The sequence below is a fragment of the Haliotis rubra genome, unplaced genomic scaffold (genome assembly GCF_003918875.1).
Source record: "Haliotis rubra isolate DU_JTF1 unplaced genomic scaffold, ASM391887v1 Scf159, whole genome shotgun sequence".
In the NCBI taxonomy this organism is placed as follows: Eukaryota; Metazoa; Mollusca; class Gastropoda; order Lepetellida; family Haliotidae; genus Haliotis; species Haliotis rubra.
Genome location: NW_025765547.1, coordinates 327,732 through 339,803, shown reverse-complemented (window position 1 = coordinate 339,803; position 12,072 = coordinate 327,732). Strand labels below are relative to the sequence as shown.

The window sequence follows — 12,072 nt, the reverse complement described above, 5'->3', positions numbered from 1 at the left end:
AAGACATACTATATGCCTGTGTTAGTGCTTCAAGACATACTATATACCTCTGTCAGTGCCTCAAGACATACTATATATCACTGTCAGTGCTTCAAGACATACTATAAACCTCTGTCAGTGCTTCAAGACATACTATGTGCCTGTGTCAGTGCTTCAAGACATACTATATACTTCTGTCACTGCTCCAAGACATACTATATTCTTCTGTCACTGTTTCAAGACGTACTATATACTTGTGTCAGTGCTTCAAGACATAATATATACCTCTGTCAGTGCTCTATGACATACTATATACTGCTGTCAGTGCCTCAAGACATACTATAGGCCTGTGTTAGTGCTTCAAGACATACTATATACCTCTGTCAGTGCCTCAAGACATACTATATATCACTGTCAGTGCTTCAAGACATACTATAAACCTCTGTCAGTGCTTCAAGACATACTATATGCCTGTGTCAGTGCCTCAAGACATACTATAGGCCTGTGTCAGTGCTTCAAGACATACTATATACCTCTGTCAGTGCCTCAAGACATACTATATATCACTGTCAGTGCTTCAAGACATACTATAAACCTCTGTCAGTGCTTCAAGACATGCTATATATCTCTGTCAGTGCCTCAAGACATACTATATACTTCTGTCAGTGCCTCAAGACATACTATATACTTCTGTCAGTGCGTCACGACATACTATATACTTCTGTCAGTGCGTCACGACATACTATATACTTCTATCAGTGCGTCACGACATACTATATACTTCTGTCAGTGATTCAGGGCATACGGTAGGTCAGCTTCTGCCATGCATGAGGGTTAATTCCGTCATGCGCGGATGTTGTCAGTTAGGTGGAACACAATCCTATATATTTTCCATTGTTGGTAATTGAAATTGGTAAGAGTCCGGATCCGGAATCCCGGCTAAATGAAGCATTTTGTGTAGTAAATATTTCCTTTCACGTAAATATCGTCCGACCAGGATACCGGGGCTTCCACTGTAATTCTTTTCAGCATTTTTGGGTGCAAATTCTTGTTTGTTTAAACAAACGCCATTGAAAGTTCAACACCTTGCCCTACACCTTCTAATGTAAGGCAGGGGGGCCCTGTAAGATGATTATGATCTAGACCCATGTTTTAGGCCACAATATTTGACTTTGGTCTGCTTTTTAGGCACCTTCGTGTCGGGAAGCGCCTTATGATTTTTTATGGTCTTTTAAAGTGTTCTTCTAAGGAGATGTACCTGCACGACAACATATGTCGTTCATTATATCGATCTCTGGTTTATCTAGCCCTGAAGAGTCGCTTGTTTACAGATTGTACACCGATGGTTTAAATACTGATGTCACATTACCATATATATATATTTGTATTTGTAGACAGTGATAATGTGCCAAATGTCATTCAAGTGAGATCCGCCAGATTTGTGTAAAGATTGTGCTGTATTTATTAGGAATATTATTCGGAGACCATATGCATCTGTTAAGAATGTTACTACGTAAATGGGTGCTGTATTTCTTTTCAATACATATTTATGCTGTAAAGGTATGTTAATATAAACATAATAAAACTATATGAACGTAACACACTTGTGGCATTTTTGCTTTGTTCTTATGACCTTTTTCAACATGGAGGTATAGACAAAAGATCGGTTGAGTTATCGCCGTAGCATCTCCCAGGTGTAAAATATTCAAATTACCCATATCCTACGGGCCGGTTCTACCTTTGTGTAACCATGTTATCGGGCATGGTGCTAGCAAACTAAGGATCAGACTTCTTCTTTGTGTTCTGTTGTTTGGCGCTGCACTCAGCAGTATTCCAGCTATATGGCGGTGGTCTGTAAGACAATCCAGTGATCAACAGCATGAGCATCGGGATACGATGGCATGTGTCAACCAAGCCAGCGAGCCTGACTACCCGATCCCGTTTGTCGCCTCTTACGACAAGTATGGGGTACTGGCTTATCAACAAGGAAATCAAGTGATTTTCCAAGTTATCGGGATGTAAGTTCAGGCATGCTCGCCTTTGATTGGAGCACGAGCATATCCAAGATATGCATAAACAGTGTGTTTACAGTCGGAGAAATGAACGTTTTGCCTTTAATTGCATTCGACAGGTCGGCAGATTCGATGGAAGCAGTGTCATAGTGTGGGGTCAAATATCCAGCACACAAAGATCTGATTTAGTGGTGGTTCAGGGGAATTTGACAGCAACTCGGTACATCAACGAAGTTCTTGCCCGTCACGTGTTTCCGATTATGGACCGTCAGAGGGAGTTGTTCCAGCATGACAAAGCTACTTCACATACAGCACGCGTCACGGTCCGCTACCTAACTTAATTCTAACGTTACTGTCTTGCCATGGCCTTCCCAATCACCAGATCTAAACCCGATAGAACACCCATTGGATGAACTCGATCGACGTGTACGTCAACGTCAAAACACGCCTCAGACATTTCCAGAACTGGCCATCTCATTGCAGGAAGAGTGGGGAAGAATTCCGCAAGAGTGACTTCGTCGACTTATCCAGTCTGTACCGAGACGGTGCCGAACAGCAATTGCTGCCAATGGTGGCCACACAAATTACTGACTTTGACGCCATCTTGTGGACTCAAGTAGACAGAAACACAACAATAAAGGCTGCTGTTGTGTTGGCGAACTCTTTGTTTATAGACAAATGTACGTGAAATAATTTCTCTTAGGGACCGTTCATAATTTACGGCTAGGGGGATGGTGATTTTAAGATGGGGTCACCCATTTTGTTTTGGAAGGTAGGGGGTCATCAATGCCGTACACAAGTACTAGGGGGTTCAGCAATTGTAGACATTAAAACATTATGCTTAAGAAATATGGGAAGGGGGTGGGGGCGGTCATTGATTTTGTACATGACATTGGGAGGGGGACTTACTTTGTAGATAATTAGGGGGGGGGGAGCGCAGTCACATTGTACATGCTTACCCATAAAAACAATCATTTCGCCCTTGCCATAAATTATGTACGGTCCTTTAAACTAACGCAGTAAATTCTTCTAAAATGGCTTATGCAGAAGGGGTCTGTTCTAGTCCAAACTCATCCAGAGTCGAGCATACAGCTGACGATTACCAACCAGGCAGTAGAGGCCGTAAGACAGTCTCCTGAACAACCCTAAAGAGGAAAAAACGAATAAAAACGTTTATGCTCCCACCCCGGAAGACATGTGTAGGATTGCCTGGTCATGAATCCATAACGTCGGCATACACCACCCGACTGACGTTATCCACTACATTAGGTGTATGTTGGGATTCATACAGCTACCAATGCTCGGTGAAGAATAAGAAATAACTCTTGTCTCTGCTCAACCTGTCCAGGTAGGCGTGTTCGAGCATCCTCTCATTGTGCGTGAGCAGGAAGCAGACCGTGTCCGTCATTATAGAGTAGGGCTCAGCCAATCAAATGACATGGCACTACTTCAGCACCTCACGCGCGACCTTGACGTCATCGATGTGACGTCATCAGGGTCCCCTGAATGAACTCAGATTCATGAGGTGTGGCATCTCGATGGAAGGTTCACCCATGAAAGCCAGATTTGAGTATACATCGACCAGGCAACAGGATGGAAACCATGCCTGAGATGTGGTCCGAACCTCAGAAAAGTGTTTCTGAAGCCAGTTGAGACACAGTACATCAAAACAGAAGACTGACTGACTGAGTTTTGTTTTACGCCGCTTTTTAGCAATATTCTAGCAACATCAAGGCGGGGGACACCAGAAATGGGCTTCATACATTGTACCCATGTGGGGATTCGAACCCAGGTCTTCGTCGTGACGAACCAACGCTTTAACCACTAGGCTACCCCACCGCCCCTCAAAACAGAAGAGGATACCCCTCATTCTTCAGTTGGTCGTCTATGTTTTACCATCATTGTCTATACTGCTGTCATCACTGCTCTTATATCATATTACCCTGTACAGCCACAGTAATACCTTTGTATTGATTTGTTAATTTTAGAGTACAAGTGTTAACTTCAACACATATTTGTTGTGCTGCCAACGCTACTTCAGTTACACATTCAAAATACAAAGAAGTGAGTGACTAGAAGTTTCATTTTATTATAAAATCGTCATCTTATACATACATATAGATATAAAATGACAATATGAATGACATGACAAAATGGCCACATGAGTATATTACATATGCCCTCTAAAACTTAAAGCAATCATTTGATTTAAAAATGGGGTTGCTTTGAGGCCAATTATTTTCTAAACATAAACAAGTGCTCATTTTTAATTAAAATTGACCACATAAACTGTTTTTTTATACACTTGTCTGAAAGAAAGGGAACATCGTGTTATGCTGCGATTCTAAGCATGTTATTCGTTTTCTATCAAAGAAGCTTGACATGTTGTTTTTAGAAAACAATCCTTCCACCTTGAAAATCAAACGACTGCTAACGAAGAGCTCCTCTTGGACGGGACCAACATCATCTGGTTCAATTTCATTTTTTAGCCTAACCAAACCTGATTGACTAGCTAAACCAACTGTTTAGACACATTGATATATCTAAATTATAGTTATATGTTCATATCTAGTCATATCTATGTTACACAGGGATATGTCATTGGGCACATCTCAAACATTTCACCTGAATATGGCGTCTGATATCCTTATTTTTTTCCAAACAAAAAAATTACGAGTCTGGCTGCTGGCTTGTAATAGACTTTGGCTATTGTAACAAAACCTGCAGACTGACTGACTGAGTTTGGTTTTACGCCGCTTTTAGCAATATTCCAGCAACATCACGGCGGGGGACACCAGAAATGGGCTTCACACATTGTACCCATGTGGGGATTCGAACCCGGGTCTTCGGCGTGACGAGCCAACGCTTTAACCACTAGGCTACCCCACCGCCCCTCAAAACCCGCAGACCTAATGTTGTCGTTCTTACACAGGATCAAAGGACAAACATCTTTCCTGATTCCAATTATGGAAAAAAATCCCACAGTGAGTGGGAAAGACGTCTTACATACGTGTGGGTGAGAAACCCTAGTTGGAAATCTGGTATCAAACGTGTGGGGTCAATTTCCAAACTCGTGATTGGCTACTCCATGGTGACGACCTAAGGTCAGATTATGACGACTACTTTCGTGATTAAAATTCATTGATAAGTTGCTCGTGATTAAATAGAACACAAGCCCGTTGTTCGTGTTAAACACTGGTGATAACCTACTTGTTACTTTCGCAAATGTAACGAAAACATTTTTTGTGCAATCAAAAATACTTAGAATATATATAACACAAATCTAGTTTTTGTTACATTGATATAACTCAAGAGGATTCAGAAAATGTAAATGTATGTTCAAAGGGAACAGTGAGGAGAGCAGGCCTACTGTAGGTATTTTCGCCTATGACTGTATCTCTATTTTTGTAATTTTGGAAACTTGACTTTTGGCGGCCATTTTGTTTGAGGGTCAAAATCACTTTTTTCAGCTTGGTACCCCATTTTCTCGTGATCAGCACCCTTTAAATAGGTACAATAGCCTGGATACCAAATCCTGCTAAAAATGCCTCAACATCTTTTATTTGAGCCTTTTACCAGAATCGGGCTTAGTCGAATTACTGAATACATTCATTTCTGTACTTCCACAATGATAATAGTCTGAAGGTACACATTCTGATGTAGCCCTATCCTTGATGATATAGGGTATTTTATGCCTATTCTAGAACCACAGCTTCATCTGAGAAGAGGCATCACAATCTCCATCTCAACAGTCACTTACCACAGAGGCCCTCGCTGAAAGGGTTAGGAATCAACAAATCAGAAATCCTCGCCTCAATGCAGGATATGTATCTGTGTTCAGATTCAGGTTGTAGTCATAAACGATTCCTTGGCTGGAAATTTTTTCCATGTAAGTGATAAGACTGCTGAAGTCAATATGCTACCTGTCATCCCAGTTGTGTTCAATAAAGCACTGTACCCAATTTCCTGAAACGTCCTTAGTACTACGACTTAGAGAATGGGCGTTACGATCATAGCCCAAAGATCACTTTGTGCTGGTGTACTCTTGCTGCTTCTTTCAATTTTTCAAAATTTGTTTGGGCAGCTATTCTTAGCTTCAAGTCAATCCTGCTCTGTAGCAGGGCCCCGTTCCTCAAAGCGATCGTAGAGCTACGACAGTACGTAAGTCTATGTTAAAGTATGGGAGTTACGATCATCTTAGCGCTACGATCGCTTTGTGGAACGGGGCCCTGGACACAAAATGAAACCATATTGGGAGATAGGTCAAGACACGATGTTACCATGGTGATAAGATAAGGACTCCTCCCAATACCAGTACCCTTACAAGTACAATGTATCATACAGCACCATATGGTTTAAATAATGCTAATGCAAGGTTACATTTTAACTCTCTCACTCTTATGATCTGTAACAAAATGTTAAATCTATCTCAAGTATCCTCTACCATATGCTAATCAATGCTTAAAATCTCTCAGGGGACTATATGGTTTAAATAATGCTAATGCAAGGTTAAATTTTAACTCTCTCATTCATATGATCTGTAACAAAATGCTACATCTAGCTGAAGTATGCTCTATCAGATGCTAAACAATGACAAAAATCTCTCTGGGTATACCCGCCTTGATTGAGCTCACACACATATATATGTACTGAAAAAAGAGTCACGGATCATGGAACATATTTTTGTTGTGGAGACCGAGCATACCATTTCATACTTTATATGATCCCTTACTTATACTGACCAGTATATATTACAAATCAATATCATCAACATGTACATATACAATAAAACAGGGATTTGAGGCAGTGCGTATTGACAAGCACTTGTTTTTACAACCAAAACAGCTGTACCAACAGACGATCAATCAATTAACATAAGAAAGGACTTAATGTTGATGCAAGATGCCGGGCTGTGTCATGTGATGATTTGGATGCCACACCGCGGGTCGGTGGATGCCATAAAATGTTTGGGTGAGAAAATGGCAGTATTTCGATATATATTTTTGTCTATTTTTCTTGCAAAGCGTAACTAATCAATAAAATATTTAGCCTAGCTGAGAGATGCATTATATTGCTTTAAGTCCCAGTCTTATTTGCTTGTCCCAGCTGTGTACACTAACATGACTCAACAGTAATTCAGGAAATGTAAAGGATCTATCAATCCACATGGAAGGGGAAAGCTCCTTAACTGCTTTTAGTCTTGCTCCAGGGGACAGTCATAACTGATGAAAAGAAATTCTTCTTGTTGGCACAATTCAGTTCCAAAGAGCACACTGAATGTTTATCCATGTGAGCTGTCACATCAAAAGTAATTAGTTGCTGCATTACCAGTTGCTTGTTCTAAAACGTCTAATCCCAGTTGCGCAGATCGATGCTCATGATGTTGATCACGGGATCGTCTGGTCCAGACTCGATTATTTACAGCTGGAATATTGCCGAGTGCGGCATAAAACTAAACTCACAGGCTTGTTCTTAAAATTTTGAAATTTGGCCAGTTTTCTGCAATTTAATTGTAAATTTCATTCAAATAGTTAATAGCATTGTTATGTTGGAGTGTGTATGTTGAAACTTGCGTTTGAGTGAGACTTTGTGTTAATGATGGAGTTCAGTTGCGTATATTTGTAACTTTGGTCTCCTCACTATATGACTGTAATAATGCTGATGGGATGTAAAATCTTAACTCATGTCACCTGAATGTCTTGTGATTGCCCTGTGGCCATGTTAAAACTCTCATTCCTGATGACACTAAAATACAAAATACCCGCGTTTTAACAATTTTACATTATATATATTTTAAAAAATCACCCAAACAAAATTATCCCAAACATCTCCAAGCCAAACCAAAAAAACAAAACAAGTGAGCTAAACAAAATTATTTGTTTTCTTATCGTCATTCATAACTCCTTACCTAGCTGGTTAAAACAATCTGACAACCTTAACACAAACACAGAGGAGCACAAGAACAAAATATGGAAACAACAGCGTCAAGAGTACCATCTCTATTGCCACATGTATTCCACAAATACTCACTTACTGTCTGGAAGCTGAATGCCTGAGTACAAAACTTTGATGTCAGTTCTTCCACACTGAACAAAGCCGGGTCATGAGCTGATTATAACTGGGCAAATACACATCAACCTGACACCTTCTGTTGTCACAGATACCGATCGATCTGTAATAGGTGTAGATCATTCCGTCAATACAAGTTGATCTAGTACATACTTATAGATCTTAAAGTCAATGCCCATAGGTCTTTTAGTCAATATTTGTAGACCTTTTCATCAATAATTGTATGTTTTTTTAATATAGATCTTTCATTTCCTAGCCGTAGATCATTAAGTCACTACACATCAATGACCAGCTGGAGGCAAACACCTAGCTGCGGGTACTATGTGTCTTATACTGACCCACACAGTCCACCCAGCAGTAATTGGGTACCTCGTAAGGACGGGTAAGCCACATTAACTTGCTGCACCTAATGGTTGTATGATCCCCAGGGAGTTGAGATTGAAAATACAATGTCCCGTGTGTGTGTGTGTGTGTGCGCGTGTGCGTGCATGCGCGCAAGCATGACCTGTACATCTTTTAGTCGACAGTTCTAGATCGTTAAATCAACAGTCATCTAATTTTGTGTATAGATGAGTTGTTGACCTTTATGTCCATAGCCATAGATCAGATAGATCTTTTAGTCGATAGCTTTAGATCTTTAAGTTGATGGTCGTAGATGTTTCAGCTAGTATATGCAGATCTTTAGTCATGGTCCCTTAGTGACTGAAGGGCGACTCTGGATTCTGGACACCCGAGTTGAACCTGATATTCTAGAATAATTCCAGATTACCCATCAACATGACCTAGCCTATCATCTGTCTCAATGTTATGTGATAACTGCTTGCTAGTGGCAGCATATGGAACAATTATTGCACTCTATCCAAGAATAACAACCATTCACATGATAAAAAATATCCCTTTCAAGAACTTAAAATGAATCATTTGACATTCATCACTCAAGACAGAACTCACACAATCACATCACAGACACTGCCATTCATTGTCACACATTCACATCAGTTGACATTCATCGTCTCTTCCATGTATGTACACTTGACACATCGACTGAGGCAGGAACGTGGCCTGACCCACTCAGTTCACTCCACGGACAAATACTTGAGTGCTTTTATGCCATACTTCTTGGATAAATCTCTCTGGAATTCCCCTTTCACTAATTTCAGACATCTGAAACAAAAAAGAATACCTGAATTGTATGCTTTGTTAGCAACAAGTCTCCATGTAAAGTGCAGACATGTGTTCATCCATCACATTAAAATCAAAATCTTTACTCCACCATGATACCCGTCTTCAGAGTGAGTGAGTGAGTATGGTTTTACGCTGCTTGTAGCAATATTCCAGCAATATCACGGCAGGGGACACCAGAAATGGGCTTCACACATTGTACCCATGTGGGGAATCGAACCTGGGTCTTCGGCGTGATGAGCGAACTCTTTATCTAGGCTACCCCACCGCCCCCACCTGTCTTTCTAGGGAAAGTAGGACAGCCTAGTGGCTGTGAAGCCCATTCCTGGTGTCCCCTGCTGTGGAATATTGCTAAAAGCAGCATAAAACCCAACTCACTCACTCACCTGTCTTCATTAAGTTTTGACAGCCACTCCAAATCAAATGACTGACTGACTGAGTTTGGTTTTACGCCGCTTTTAGCAATATTTCAGCATCATCACGGCGGGGGACACCAGAAATGGGCTTCACGCATTGTACCCATGTGGGGATTCCAACCCGGGTCTTCAGCGTGACGAGCCAATGCTTTAACCACTAGGCTACCCCATCGCCCCCAAATCAAATGAGGCTAAAGTGGATTTAATGTAGCTTTCATGATTGTTTCAGTCCAGGCCCACTAAGATAGCATGCCATGGATAGCCCACTCAGACATTGAGATAAACGTCCTTGTCGTATCCCCTTAATGCTGAGTACGAGGGTAACACGTCCTATGGGTCATACATAAACAACACCAGAGAATTTGAATCATATCGTGGGAGATAACAAGTGTAGAATAAATTTAAATCAAAATCACGCACAGTCAGACACCAGTTGCATTGCGTATAAGGGCTTTACCAAGAAACACAAAGTCAGGGAATGGGTCCTCACAATACAGTTTTCTTAACAGTGATGCATTGTTGTGACTGATTTATTTAATGAGTACAGCTAATCGAACAGTAGCTCAGTTGTCATGTGCAAGAAAGCCAAAACTGACTGAGGTCTCTGAGGAACACTGTAACGAAACATGCAAGTCTCGGATGCCATAGCCATCGTAGCCCCCATCATAAAGGGTGGCTGTAAGACAGTAAACCTTGACCCTGCTATACTGTGTCCATCCCAAGGCCAAGGATACCCAAGGAGATGATCCACAAAATGATTGAGTGAGTGACTTTAGTTTTATGCGGCTTTTAGCAATATTCCAGCAATATCACCGTTGGGAACACCAGAAACTGGCTTCACAACTTGTACCCATGTGGAGAATCTAACCCAGGTCTTCGACGTGACAAACGAACACTTTAACCACTAGGCTACCCCACCGCCCCGATCGACAAAATGATAGTTCTATGCCAGTGTTAAGCCTGGAGTTATGACAGCCATGGCTCCAAAACCTTTTGTTGAGGAGAGTGTCAAACTTGGTCCAGGTTTACCAGTAAAGAGTGACAAACAGAGCACCTTGAATCCCAATATAAACAAAAAAATCATAAGAGCTTTCATACTTACTTTCTATATAATGAACTTGATCTAAACTTGGCAATGTCGAAACTAGGAGCATGAGGCATATGAATGATGAATGCATTGGGTAGAACGACAAACTCATATCTGAAAAATAAAAAACATACATCTGTCAGAAAAAATCACACCAATGGATATGTTACAAACATTACATTTCATAGAGTAGTTCTGTAAAACCATCTTGTCTACCCAGACTGTACTAAAGGGCTTTACGGTGTACCCTGAATGAGGTGTGAGGTGAGGTGAAATTGGGTTTAACGTCGTGCTTGAGAATATTTCGCTCATATGACGACGTGCATGCGTGTGTATGTGTATGTGTGGCTGCTTGTACTAGCCCAGACTTAAGCTGGTTTTATAGTGCTTGCCCACTGAGATACCATGCCGCAGTGAAGCATGAATACCCCACTCAGACACATTATACTGACTCCGAGCCGACCAGTTTTTGTTGTACCCATTAATGCCGAGCGCCAGGCAGGGACCAACAAGTACCATATTTTAACGTGTTTTGGTATGACGCGGTCGGGGATCGAACCCCGCGACCTTCCGCTCTCCCGGGCGGACGCTCTAACCACTACACCACGGAGGCGGTCGTACCCTGAATGAAATACAATATCAACACTCAAGAACACTTAACAATACTTCCTAGGAATCCATGAGCCATTTCTGCTCACAACTATCTCATCCTACAGCTTTGGGAAGCAGAAAGGACAAGTATGTACAAACCATGCAGTAGAATTATGTCGTGACTGCTTCAGATAGAATACATTGAGATTAAATTTTGAATTCTTCTAGATACTGATGAGGTTTTGTACATAATGCAGAGCTCCAGATAAGATTTAGCTCATGTGGGTACTGTAGCCACTGTATTTTTTTGGAGTGGGTATTATGAATGTTGAGTGGGTATTTCATTTTCCGTTACCCACAGCTTTCAAATATGTGCGTATTTCAGTCATTTTACTCACCTAAGTATTATGTCATTGAGTAAATTTACTAAGCAGGTATGTTCTGCCTTATGTTACACCTAATCGAAACCAACTTAAATATAATGGAAATTCTTTCATAAAAAATCACTCATCCTATACTGACAGTACAACACTTGTCCTATACTAACAGTACAACTTGATAGCAATAGATGTCTTTTTCATTACGCAAGCGATTTTTATAAATATATTCCGTACGCATTTGTTTTAAACTCTTTGCGTATCTAACATTTTAAATGCGTAATTGGTACACAACAATTATTTTTCAATACGTAATTGGAAAGTTTCTATGCGTAGTTTACCCGGATACGCAGCTTATC

The 12,072-nt window shown here is 40.9% G+C and overlaps 1 protein-coding gene across 1 annotated transcript in view; it reads right to left on the bottom strand.

Moving 5' to 3' along the window:
* Window positions 1-7,849: 7,849 nt before the first annotated feature.
* LOC124271233 (LARGE xylosyl- and glucuronyltransferase 1-like) overlaps window positions 7,850-12,072 on the bottom strand; it is a 40,729-nt gene continuing 36,506 nt past the window's right edge. Inside the window, exons 19-20 of the mRNA XM_046706313.1 lie at window positions 10,761-10,859; window positions 7,850-9,224 (exon numbers count right to left, since the gene is read on the bottom strand). Of these exons, the coding sequence (XP_046562269.1) occupies window positions 9,137-9,224; window positions 10,761-10,859 (187 nt within the window). The 3' untranslated portion in view covers window positions 7,850-9,136. The remainder of the gene's footprint in view (window positions 9,225-10,760; window positions 10,860-12,072) is intronic.